General features: G+C 38.1%; 1 protein-coding gene across 3 annotated transcripts in view; it reads left to right on the top strand.

Annotated features, from left to right (window-relative positions):
• pals1b (protein associated with LIN7 1, MAGUK family member b) overlaps positions 1–12612 on the top strand; it is a 35283-nt gene extending 22671 nt beyond the window's left edge. For 2 of the 3 annotated variants that reach the window (XM_041804443.1, XM_041804442.1), the window contains exons 7-14: positions 184–261; positions 369–585; positions 2905–2973; positions 3144–3215; positions 7204–7365; positions 7567–7769; positions 8006–8116; positions 11256–12612. In XM_041804443.1, coding sequence (XP_041660377.1) covers positions 184–261; positions 369–585; positions 2905–2973; positions 3144–3215; positions 7204–7365; positions 7567–7769; positions 8006–8116; positions 11256–11432 — 1089 coding nt within the window. In that variant the 3' untranslated portion in view covers positions 11433–12612. The remainder of the gene's footprint in view (positions 1–183; positions 262–368; positions 586–2904; positions 2974–3143; positions 3216–7203; positions 7366–7566; positions 7770–8005; positions 8117–11255) is intronic. The other variant, XM_041804444.1, reaches the window with a different exon arrangement.
• Positions 12613–13511: the final 899 nt, after the last annotated feature.

Raw genomic sequence — 13511 nt, 5'->3', positions numbered from 1 at the left:
GTTTGTCCTCCTCTGTCGAAAAAGTGCAAAAGTCAACACAACCTGTAACCAGAAGCTTTAAATCCAAAAAATATTTAACAAATAACTGAACATATCAAAAAAAAAGCCAGTTTGGTTTGTTTTGGTTTATGGAGATGTGATCTGTCACGTTTAAGTCATTGTTTTTTTTCTCTCTCCTATCAGCAACAAATGCATGGCACTTTGACCTTCCTCCTCATCCCAAGCTCTCAGATTAAACCTGCCGCTCACAGACAGACTGTGGTAAGTCTCTAATGATGTGAGCGAGTAGGTGGGTGTGTGCTTGAGTGTTACAAGGCCTGTCTGCATGCATGCAGCACTAACCTTGACTTTGCTCACCCTGTCCTCAGATGCACGTGCGAGCTTACTTTGACTACGACCCCTCTGATGACCCTTTCGTGCCGTGTAGGGAGCTTGGTCTGTCCTTCCACAAAGGAGACATCCTCCACGTCATAAGCCAGGACGACCCCAACTGGTGGCAGGCCTACAGGGACGGAGACGAGGAGAACCAGCTTCTAGCTGGGCTCGTTCCAGGTGGGGAGCAGACTGGGACTGGATATCATTTAGGTAGTTTATAGTTTAAAAAGCGACTGCCACTGGAAATTAAAAACTAAAGTTACAGTGTTCTGTATATTAGGGGCTGAAAAATGTATCAATTCAGGGGTATATCACCACTTGGACTCATTTAATAGAACTTCTTGTGCCAAACAATGATTGTTTGATTTGTAAAAAAAAAAAAAAAAAAAAAAAAAAGCAGCTCTCTAACCAGATTTCCCTGCCATTTTGACTCACCCCATCACCACTATATGACTCCTTATGGTGGCACCTACAACATGAGTAAGGGTATTGTGAACAGAATAGAGCAGGATAAAATGAAAAGAGACAGTGGGATAATGCTGAGCAGCCATGAAAAAAAGTGAAAGGATGACGCACGATAAGAGTTGAAACTTAACTTGAATTGCACTGAAACAATACATTTTTAAAAACATTGAAAAGAATCTTCTCTTATGCTTAAACATATAGGAAATAACCAAATAAAGAGTGTTTTTTTTTGTTGCTGCCCCTATTGTATTATGCCATATCACATTGTATCATACTGTATGCCATGTCACACCATATCCTTTTGTATGGGATAGTATAGTATCATGCCATATCAAATTGCATCATATTGTGCCGTATTGAATCATATCTGGTATGCTTCATATCCTATCATACCATATTTGTTTGATATCCTATCGTATTGAATTGTAAAGTGTTGTCTTATTTCACATCATACACATTAACCTTGCAAAGCAGATGGATTTGTCAGTTTCTGTGTTTCTTACTGGCAAATCCATCTTGCAAAGCTCCCATCTGAACCGTTAGGGCCTGGTTAGAAAGTGACAGGACCAATCAGCGTCAAGGGGTAGTACTTTCGGGCGCGGCAGAGTCGTGACGTATGCAAGCAGCGAGAAGAGGCCAGTGCAATAGTGTGACAAGACAATAGCGTGGATGGTAACACTTCATAATTGATTGTGCCATATAATATTGTTTATTCCATATCACGTCAAATTGAATAGAACCGTTCCTTATTCTATCATGTAGTATCATATGATATACTGCATCAAATCCTGTAACACCCTGTATCGTATCAGATCATGTCATATCATGGTGCATCAATCATGTTGCATCATACCATACTATATTGTATCTTATTGCATTGTATTGTATGTATTATATCTCATTGTTTTGTTTGGGATTCCCACCTCAGCTGTAGATGTCAGCGCATCTTGTTTTTACTTACAGTACACACCGTTTCAGTTCTTTTTTTGTTTGTTTGTTTTTTTTAGCTTTTTTTCATTTCTTTTCTTGCCTGGCTATTTTGCTCAGTGCATACTGCTAAAAAAGCACAAGGGGAAGACAAACATAATTCCAAATGAGCATCTTTAATAGTGTGTTCCATTTACCTCTGAGGCCTAATGTCAGTGCTGAGGATGACATTCCACAAATGGTGACAGTGTTCCAGTAATGTGTTTGGAGTTTTCATGTGAGAATCTCACACTGAAGGTGGCTTTTGGGTCACGTATCTTTCCTGCATCTCTAGATTTCTGTGATCAAATGGAACACACCATTAGAATACATGTTGGAGTTTGTGTCTGTTCAGCACAACGTCGCTTAGCTGCCAGGCCAACTATCGGTGCACATAAAATGAGAAAGCTGGAAATGTGCAAATAGATAAAATACATTCTGGATCATTTGAAGGCACACGCTGATTTTGAAGTGTCCAACAGTGCAAACATTTGTTATTCAAGAGTAACTTTAGAAAATGTCCACCTCACTGGTTTTTAGACAAGTTTATTAATCATTTATTCATCATGTCTAAGTTATATAAGCAGGTAAAGTACATACATAAAAAAGACATTTGATCATTTCTGTCACCAGATCAATAATGTATAAACTTTACAGCCCTGCACTTGATTGATTGCCAAGCGGATGCCGTCACAGTAAAGGGCCTCAAAGTTATCTGTGACTAACATCTTACTTGGCACTCCAATCCTGGCAGCAAACACCGCCCATCTGGCACATCAAGTAGATTAAAACAAACACCTTACACCTTGTTTGCGATTACAGGCCTGTTGTGGCTGCAAGAAAATCGGGTTAAGCAGTGGAAATGGAAAGCAGGACATCTTTTTGCTTTTTTGCATTGCATGAGTGAGGATTTTTTTTAACCTAAAATGGTCATATTAAGGCATGCTGTTCATAAATCTGTACAGGTTTCACAAACTAAAATATTAAAATCCCTGTTAATGTACAACTCTGAATAAATATAAGCATCTGAAATTGAGAGAAACTAAATGTTTATGTTTACAGTGTTTATTCACTGATCTGTTTTGCTTTTCTTTTCAGGAAAATGCTTCCAGCAACAGAGAGAATCCTTGAAGAAAACTATAACAGACAGGAGTCGAGAGCAGCAAGGTTAGCATGAATATTTAAACACCATGGAGAGAAAATCAAGATTTAATTTACAACCTCACACACTTTGCTTTTACCCTGACTCACATTTCAATAGACTATGTGACTGTAACAAAGTTAAAAGAAAACTCTGCCTTTTCAAGCCAGTGTTTTGTGACTTGTCATTTCTCCAGGGAAGCACTGGTATCCGAAGAAAAGTAAGAAGCAGAGGAAGAAAAGCACAACTACTCTGAGCAGAAGTAATGGTGAGATTCTGCATTCCCTTTTTCTTCCTACTGTCTCTCAGAGTTTGAATTGTTTGAGAAGTCGGTTTCATATTTAAGAGTTTTCCCTCTCAGTGTCTGCTTCTAAAAGCACAATTAACTCACAGAACACCAGCTGTTGCTTCTCATTTCATGCCTTTTGTCTCATACAGCTACACATTATCAGTGTTAACAGATTAGCCAAGGTTGACACATCTTGTTCTTGCAGCAGCTTGTGCAGACTCGACGTGTCATGAGTCAGATTAGTCCCGCACTAGCAGACGGGATCAGGGGAGACACCAACAGGTGCTCAGCAGGTGCCTAAAAGGCTTGAAGAGGCCTGGGCTGTGATTGGTTCACACATAGAAACACACACATACCCAGACAGACAAATACGGGGTTAAAGAAAAAGCAGGAAAAAGTTTATACAAACATCCCCTCTCACCTCTTTCACACCTCCGGAGAGGTCAGAAGTCAGAGTTGGTTACAGAACAGCTCTAGAGGATTTAAAGTGTCGGTCTGTGATGCTCATTACCTCCACAATTCCTGACTCTTTCAAACAGGGAAATTCAACTTTTTCAGTCCGGTGTTAATTTTGACAGATATTTTTGATTTTAGTCTTCTTTTTGTCTTTAGATTAAATGTTTTTTTAGTTTTAGTCACATTTTAAGTACTTCTACCTTTTATAGTTTCAGTCTTGTTTTAGTCCATTGAAAGTCCTCACATTTTAGTTTTTTTACTTTTAGTCCAAGCATTTATTGTCTTGCCTGAATCTGGTACCAAATCATGGTAGTGTGTATTATGCAGTCTGTCAAACCTGGGGTCCCTGCTTTCTACAGCTATAAGGCAGAAAAGCTACAGATGCATTGTATTTTGACAGATTTACCTACAGTGGAGAAATATCATGGATTTTGAATGTTTGACAAAAACTAAATTGCATTTTAGTCTTGTTTTAGTCATCTTGGCAAAAACTAAACTTACTTTTCATCAGTTTTAGTCATCAAAGATCTATTTTTAGATCAAAGAACATTTTCAGTCATAGTCTTAGTTGACAAAATTAACATTGCTTCAGTCTGAAAAGAGGTATACAGCAGTCATAGAAAACAGCACCAATGCAACAATCAGTAGCACGTATCACCTATTATCTACACATAATCACTGCTAAAGATCAAGTCTTGGCAAGTGTGTGTGTCTGTGTTTAGGATGGCGGTTTTGCTCAGAGCAGGTTCCCATAAACAGAGGCTACAGTCCTTGATGCTTTTTGCTGGTAGAAATCCTGATCCAGGCGCGTTTTAGTGCTTTCCCTCCCCTATTTTCTCTCCCTACTAGTATATTTCCTCTCTTCCTTCAGTTGCCCTTCACAATAAAGGCAACAATCCCCAGATTAACCTTAGAAAAAGTAACTTTACACTTACTATAAGCTGTAATCACCTGTTAAGTACCACAAACATTTTATTTCAAGTTATGAAAAGCACAAATAAGGCCTGAAGTGTTTTTAAGTAATCAAAGCTACCAATATAGCAAGCCAGTTTTGCATGTTGAGCATCTTACAATAGTGCTAACTTTGGCAGTTATTTTACATGAAACCTTTAGAAAAAAGTGGATTTAGTTTCAGTCATATTTTGGTCATTATTATTATTTTGGTCAAAAAAAGAAACTTCAGTCAAATGTTCATTAGTTTTAGTAGCATTTGACTCATTTTTAGCCTCTGTAGTTTAAGTCTTGTTTTCAGGCATAAAAATCACTCACCCTTCGGAGCAATTTTACCAAAATAGGTGACCTACGTGAATCTTGTGGATCCGATGAGAATTTTTTGTTTGTTTTTTTTGGGGGGGAGGGTGTGGACGGGACATGGAGGTATACCAGAGATTATCAGTGAACTGCGAACATGTGCGCGCGCCTGAAGGGAGCCTTGAATTCGATTAAAAAAGAAAAACATTCACTCTACAAGCGCGAGAGCATGGAAATATTAGCGCGAAGGGCCTTGCATCACCAGTTTTTTTCTCTGGGAAGGTAGGGGAATACTGCTACCTGATTGGTTTGTGAAGTGTACAAGCAGTTCGCTCGTGCAGACCAAAGCATTCAGAAACTGAAAAGAAGACGCCTCTCTGATTTGGAAAGTGGACAGGCCCGCCCCTCCTTAAACGCAAACCACGCAAAGCGCGTAGGGCCTCAACATTCTGGTGGGGCCTCACTTTAAGCGTTTTTTTTTTCTTCTCTGACTTCCCTTCTCTCTGTACATCAGACTGGTGTGTGTATGATTAATATGATCAAGGTATGTTTATACAACAATTTCTAAACATAAACTTTGCCTGGCCTTCACACCTTAGTAAATTAACCCTAAAGATATCCTTTTTTGGAGATCAGTGCCATCCGTGAGCAGTTATGGGCGCACAGTGCGCTCGGTCTGCCCCCTCTCTCTCTCTCTCTCGTTCTCTGTCTGTCACGTAATTTCACCTGCTGCTCTGCATTTTCTCTTGTCAAACGTCACTTTTTACCATTGTTTAGTTTGTGATTTTATGTTAAAACTCCAGTTCCCGCGCTGGTTCTGATCAGGAAGAAAATGACGTCGTCAAACTTCCTTGCGCAAATCAGCTGTTTTGAAATCAGGTCTCGGCTGAAAACAAATAATGAAAACATATGATGTTTCAGTAAATAAAAGGCGTACTGGTGCTAACACTGGAGCAGAGGCACCGTTAGGAAGAGAAAGAAGCAAACAGTATGAGCTGCTGTCTGTGAGGGAAGGGGAGAGATGCAGGGGTGTATGTGAGGGGGGCTGAGGGGGCCAAGAGCAAGCAGATAGCTTATAAAGTAGGATTAATGTTATGATGAAAATAAGGTACCCCAAGGGATGACCATTATTTCTAAATAAAAAAAACAGATGGAAATAAAAAAAATCATCTTTTTTATTGCAACAAGGAATTTGATCATAAAAAGCTTTAATCCTTTTTGTGACTTTCTTTCAGATAAAGTTAGTTTTGGTCAATGTCACAGATCTGCAGTAGTTTTTGGTATGTTATCCTTGATAAAGACTTAATTACAACTAAGAATTATGTCTTTGTAACTATCTTGGGCTTTGTAGCAAAAACATTTTTTTATTATTGTAGTAATATATTTCCAAGTTATTTAAAGGTAATTTTATATGAGTTATGTTAAGTGACTATGTCGAGTCGATGTCAGAGTCTGCTTAGGGCCTCACTTTGGCCAGGGGCGGCCCTGCTTATATAGCATAATGTGACCATGTATAGATAGATACTTTATTATACATTCATACTGTCTTGTAATTCTGCTTGATTTTTCTCTCAAAATGCATCAGATTGATGCTTTTAAATATGAAATATTCAAAATTTTCTTCGGGGGAGCATGCCCCCGGACCCTTGAGGGGTCGTATCCTTCTCACCTTTATTACCCCTGACCCATTTTCATGCCTGTGCTTTATTTGATGGCACCTATGAAACATTTGAGTAACGTTTTATCTTTTACTCGAACTTTTAATCAAAGCACTTATTTTCATTAAACTGACTAATAGGGGTGCAGATGGGCTAATGGTTAGGCTGCATCCTATCTAGTGCAGCCATAGTTTAAGGAGCATTTTGGAGTGATTTGGTTCAAATATTACCTCTGCTTGAGCTCTCGCTGTTATGCTGCTTCACATTGGGATACACATGCTCACTAAAACATTTCACCTTTCAAGACAGTTTAGTGGGATTTTTACTGATGCAGAAGCTTGGATCATGTTTGAATTACCTTCTTTTCCTGGACTGATTATAAACTTTAATCTTGTTTAATTTAACCCTCTTTTTACTGATGGATGACTAACTTTTATTTTATTACTACATGGGGTTATTCATCTAGCACTGAGTGCTGTCATGACTTCTTGATCATGTCTTTTCTTGTCTTGTTCTGTTATTTGAGTGTGAAGAAGGAGGTAAACTCAACCAACATAAATCGAATAAGCCTGAAAATAAAGTAACTTCATCTATCTTTTCAGACTATGAAGATATCTTGACCTATGAGGAGATGTCGCTCTATCATCAACCAGCAAACCGCAAACGCCCTATCGCTCTGATTGGTCCAACAAACAGCGGCCATGAAGAACTGCGTCGAAGGCTTCTGTCCATTGAGCCTGAAAAGTTTGCTGTTGCTGTTCCACGTGAGTGCAAGCTTTATCAATAAAGGGGCACATTAACATTACATTTTCTTCAATAGAGCATGATTCAAGATAAGGGACACAATGTACAAAAATCACGCTCTTATTATTTAATGTAAATCTGGCAACTTTAAAGACCTCACTGAGTATTCAAGCTCCAGTTTTACCACTTATTAAACTGTTGTGTCCTTTTTCTTCACTCAGACACAACCAGAAACTCGAGGATACACGAGAGGAATGGGCGAGAGTACCACTTTGTGAGCCGACAGGGCTTTGAGGTCGACTTGGCAGCGGGAAAGTTCATTGAGTCTGGGGAGTATGAGAAAAACTTGTACGGCACCAGCACCGACTCGGTCAGGCACGTCGTCAACTCAGGAAGAATCTGCCTGCTCTGCCTCCACACCAGGGTAGGAGATGGTGCTTGTTTCCATCTAGTTGTCATGACTGTTTCTGTAGAATATGTTAATTACAAAGCCTGAGCATAATTATGCCTCTTTATATACTGAGCATAAATCTTGAATTGATTTCTGGTGGCTGTATGATACACTAAACTTTGAAGAGTTAGTAAAAACAAGGACATCTCTTTTTGTTTGGGCTTTCTATCTGTTTCACATGTTTTTATGTGCCTCTTTTTCATCATTAGTCGCTGCGAGTGTTGAGGTCTTCCAATCTCAAGCCCTTTGTAATCTTCATTGCACCTCCTTCCCAAGAACGACTGCGCACCCTGCTGGCCACAGAAGGGAAAACACCAAAGGTACAGTTTATGAAATACAATTTATATTTCACTCAAATGTGATTGTTGTAAAATACGTACGTTGTTAAAACAATAATTTGCTTAATGAATACTACATTTTTCAGTAAAGTAAGCAAACTTCAGACACTCACAGAGCAGTAAAGAGGTTGTATTGAGAGACTTAGTGTGGTTTTCAATGACGTATTCACATCTTTTGTATACAATGATATTTTAAAAACATGCAAACATTTAAAATCATGTTCAAAAGGGCCACAGTTCTCTGTCCATGGTGAAGAAGTCACAGAAATGTTAGAGGTCACTGTATTTTATAACATGAATAGACATTTTGTAGCTAATCCTGGTTTTTGTTTTTCATTCTGTTTGTTAAAGAGTGTTGGTATACCATTTTATATTCATTTTATCCTAAATGATATATTTAGCCTATGTTTAATACTAGGGGTGGGACATGATAGGAACCCATACAATACAGTACATTAAGTGACCTGAGATAATGATTAGGCTCTGGTTCAGTGATTCTGGGATAGTTGATATAGTGCTTAGCAGTCATATAAGGTACATTATGATATCTGAATAATTAAACAAATAAAATGCCCCGACAAAAGTAATGATCAGAATTAATGGGTGTACTGGTTTGATTTTTTTTTGTCTGTTTAATCTCCTTTTACTGTCCATAGTTTTACTTCTTTTCACTGTTGTCAACTTTGTGACGTACTTGTCTTTACCCTCTTTAACCAGTTAACTTCAGCCACATTGTTTGAAATTTTCATATGTTTTACATTAAAATATATATATTTGGCACCAGCAAGATGATGACTTCATCACACAAGTCAAGACAATGATTCAGTTCATATAAAAGTATTCACACCCTTGGGTGTTTTATCATGTTATTGATTATATAAATCAATCATGGTCAAATATAATTTGACTTTCTTTGACAAAAAAATCTACAGACCCTTAAATTTCAAAGTAAAAACTGATTTCTACAGAGTTATGTCAATAAACAAAAACATGTAATTTCAAATAAGTGACTACTTAAATATTCACCTCCTTTAAAGTGAGTGACCTAATTTGACAGAGGTCCTGCTGGTTGGTGCTAGTAGTCTCACAATTAGTGAAATAGCAGTCACCTGAGTGCAGTGATTGTGTCTTAAGTCATAGTCATATAAAGTCACCTATGTCTGGAATGTCCATTCACTGATGAATCAGTATCCCTGGCTACCATTACACCATGAAGACAGAAGAACACTCCAAGTAACTTAGAGAAAAGATTACTGGAAAGTATAAGTCAGTAACCTGACACGCCAGATGGATTTTTTTCACACATCCAGCTGGAAACCCTTTGATATATAGTGTTTGGGAAAGGGCAGAGCCTTTGAAAGAAAACCCGGAGGGTGATTGGATGAATGTTCTGTCTGTCACATCTTTACAGGCCAATTAAAGAAACAAAACATGTGACGTTATCGCTGCTACCGAGGTGTGCACGTGCAGCTACTGAGGAATAAACTCCATAAAGAACTGCATATTGCGAACCATGGCGACTGTAGGCATGTCAGTACACAACTTTTGTGGTTTTTGAAAAGAAAACAACTCAATGCTGTTCTTTGTTCTTCTTTTAACAAAGAAATGTCGTCAGGTTCTGATAACACTGGCGCTTTAGCAGCATCAATGCTAATGTCTTCACGATAACGGCACTGGCCTCTTGTTGCTGCTTGCTTAAGTGACCACTCTGCCACGACCGAAAGTACTGCCCCTTGACTTTGATTGGTCCTGAACATCACCCATAGTTCAGTTAAATCCATTATTCATCGATGAAAAGAAAGGAATATGGCACATTCGTAAATCTGCCTTGATCAGGTCGTCCACACAGACTGAGAGACCATGCAAGGAAACTAGTGAGAAAAGCCACCAAGACACCTATAACTACTCTGAAGGAGTTACAAGCTTCAGCAGCTGAGATGGGAGAGACTCTGCATACATCAACTGTTGCCTGGGTTCATCACCAGTCAAAGCTTTATGGGAGAGTGGTAAAGAGAAAGACACTGTTAAAAAACTCATTAAATTTCCACTAGAATTAGCTAAAAAGCATGTGGGAGTCTTAATGGTCACGTGGAAGAAAGTTCTTTGATGAGACCAAAATGGTGCTTTTTGGCTATCAGACAAGACACTATGTTTAGTGGACTACAAATACTGCACATCACCACAAACACACCATCCTACTGTGAAGCACAGTAGTGGCAGCATCATGTTGTGAGGATGCTTCACAGCAGACAGCCATTGAAGTAAAGGTGGAGGGTAAAAATAATGTGGCAAAATATAGGAAAATCCTGACAATCTTATTCAGTCTGCAAGAAAACGACGCTTGAGAGAAAAATTAATTTCCAACAACACAATGGCCTGAAGTATACAGAGAAAGCTACACAGAAATAGTTTAAAGACAACAAGGTGAGTGTTCTGGAGTGGCCGGTTTAAAGGCCAGTCAAACATAGAATTTGTGGCTGGGCTTGAAAAGAGCTGTTCACGCCCAATCCCGATCCAACCTGACAGAGCTTGAGCAGTTTTACTAAGAAGAATGGAGTAAAATTTCAGTTTCCAGATGTGCAAGCCTCATTGAGACTTATACACGCAGACTCAGAGCTGTGATTGCAGTGAAAGGTGCATCTACTAAACACTGACTAGAAGGGGGTGAATATTTATGCAGTCACCTATTTTACATTGCATATTTTTCTTTGATTGACCTTACTTTGTAGAAATCTGTTTTCACTTTGACATTAAAGAGGTTTTTTGTTTGGCAGATATCAATATTAAACTAATTATTCTATGCATCTCTAATACTTATTTTCATCAACATCAACTACAACTTGTATTCAGTTCTCAAAGATCAGTGAGGATTTCCTCATTTACAATGATGTCAAGATACAAAAACAGCAATGACAACAATAAACAAACCAAAAATAACAGTCAGTGAAACAATCACACACTGTGGTGAAGTAGTAGGAGAGAATTTTACTGAATTGTCTGAAAGGATTAAGAGTGTCGTTCTTTAAATTGGGTTTTTAATTATGCCTCATTTGGAGCCTAAAAGCTCAAACTCGTTTCAGTTGAGTCTTCCCCCTCTCATTGTCTCTGTCTCTGTGATCAGCCTGAAGATCTGAAGGACATCATTGAAAAAGCTCGCGAGATGGAGCACAACTTTGGCCACTTCTTCGATGCAACCATCGTCAACATGGATCCAGACCAGACGTTCCACGAGCTTCGCCGGCTCATAGACAAGCTGGACACTGAGCCACAGTGGGTACCCACCTCCTGGCTGTGCTAGGAGACACATGGTGTCACTGCAGGGAGCACCTCGGGGGTGGGGGAGGAGTTGAAAACACAAGAAAAGCAACACTGAATGTTCCTTCAGACTGTAAATGATGATGAATGGACAGTGCTGATGGTCACTGGATCTCACTTGCACATTCGCCTCCTTTGTGGAGGAGTTGACCTAAAAAAAAAGAAAAGACGATGCAGGGATGGACTCACATTTCTTACTTTTGTTTTTGTTTGTGTCTGTGTCTTTGTGGGTCAATTTTTATGTTCATTTGTTTTGTTGACGTTCTTGTTGATCTCAGTTTTATGCAAAGTCATTTATCAGAAAAATAGAAATATTTCTATTCTATTCTTTCTAGTTATTTATAACTGTAAATACAACTTTTCTAGCTGAAAAGATCAAAATTTTATTATTTCATTTTGTTTGTGATAACAGATTGATAAACTCAATTTGATGGGTGTCATTGTCACAAATAGGACATGGTTAACCGCTTTAAAGGGTTTAGGTACCAAACAGGAGAGAGGCACATTGTTGTGGCTGCAAGTTTACGTCTTCCTGTCAGAAACACAGAAGAAAAAAGTACAATGTCGGTGTTACTTGCTTTATCTCATATACGCTGTAAAGACAGAACTCAAATCTAAGATAGTACCTTTAGCTGGTTATCATGAACATCAGTTTCTCCTGCTGCAAAGTACTTCTGAGTTGTTGTTTTTTTACCAGTATTGTACCAAAAGAGCATTGTGTGACTTAGTGTTACTCAAGAAAGACAGTGTTACTCTTTTCAGGGTTCTTATGAAATCATGAGCACAAAACAGTGTTAATAAAATCTGATACATATATGAACAAGTGACAGGACACTGACTATCATTTGTTCAAATTTTTACTGCCACTATGAAAGAAAGAAAAAATGGACCCTACTTCCTGCCGGTGATTCACAGAAATCTTATCAACAAGGGATAAACGTGTCAGAAGAAAATCTCCCAAAGGATTCATGAGATAACACACTGCTAAGATTGGCTCAGACAGAAGAACAACCCAAAATATTATGCCTCCAGCCCTGACTATCACCTGCACAGAGGCATAAAAAATGATAGGAAATCTAAAATGTAAAATTTAATCTTGAGCTAAAAAATAAATAAATAAATAACACAAGACTGAATGCAAATGATGAACAAACACTGTTGTTTAAACCACCTTACAAATGATGCAAATGAAAATAGGTTAAGGTAAGTTGTTTTAATCATTATCATTACAGGATGAGTTTTCCTTGTAAACACATTCCCAATGTCTGCATCCATCCTTATTAATCATTATTTCCTGCAAATGAGCAAGGCTGCCCATAAGAGGGGTGAGAGCTTTCTGCAGCAAAATCATGTTCCATTTAAAGCCTAATCTGGGATAATCATATTTTCTTTTAAGCTAATAATAACTACTCTTATAAAAGCAAAACATGAGGGTTTTTTTTTTTTTGGTAAAATTAACAATGTAGATGGGCACACTGAACTAAACCCTTTGGAAAGTAATGTCAGACTTCATGGCTTAGCCATCATATGGATAAACATGAGGATCCCAAAAAAGTAAAAGAAACTGACACAGCTTTAATGGAAAAATAATTTAATAATTTTGAAAAGCCACAAAAACAGGAAACAAGTGGTAAAATGGCTTAAAAAGTTGTGAAATATCGGCAGAAAAAAATGGTGAAGAGTGGTTAAAACGGGGCAAAAAATGGCTGGAAAAAGTGATTACAGGATTAAACAGTGCAAAAACAGACAAGAAGTGAAAAAAATGAGTTTAATGTGGCAAATATGCAGTAAAGATGGAAAAAATGGCATAAAAGTGGCAAAAATGGGCAGCTGGAGTAGTGAAAAAGGGTTAAAAATTGGCAAAAAGTGTCAAAAAAGGGTGGTTACAGAAGTGAGTAGGGGTTAAAGAGTGGAAAAAATGTATTGAAAAAGGAAAAATGGGTTAAAAGTTGCAAAACAGGAAAAAATGAGCAATAACAGTGGTGGAAAGGGTTAAATAATTAGCAAAAATAAATGCAAGAAGTTTGATAGAAAAAGTAATTAAAAGGTTTAAATGGTAGCA

The sequence above is a fragment of the Cheilinus undulatus genome, linkage group 14, assembly GCF_018320785.1.
Source record: "Cheilinus undulatus linkage group 14, ASM1832078v1, whole genome shotgun sequence".
Classification (NCBI taxonomy): Eukaryota; Metazoa; Chordata; class Actinopteri; order Labriformes; family Labridae; genus Cheilinus; species Cheilinus undulatus.
Note: the sequence above shows the minus strand (reverse complement) of the source record. Positions and strands in the feature narration are given on the sequence as shown.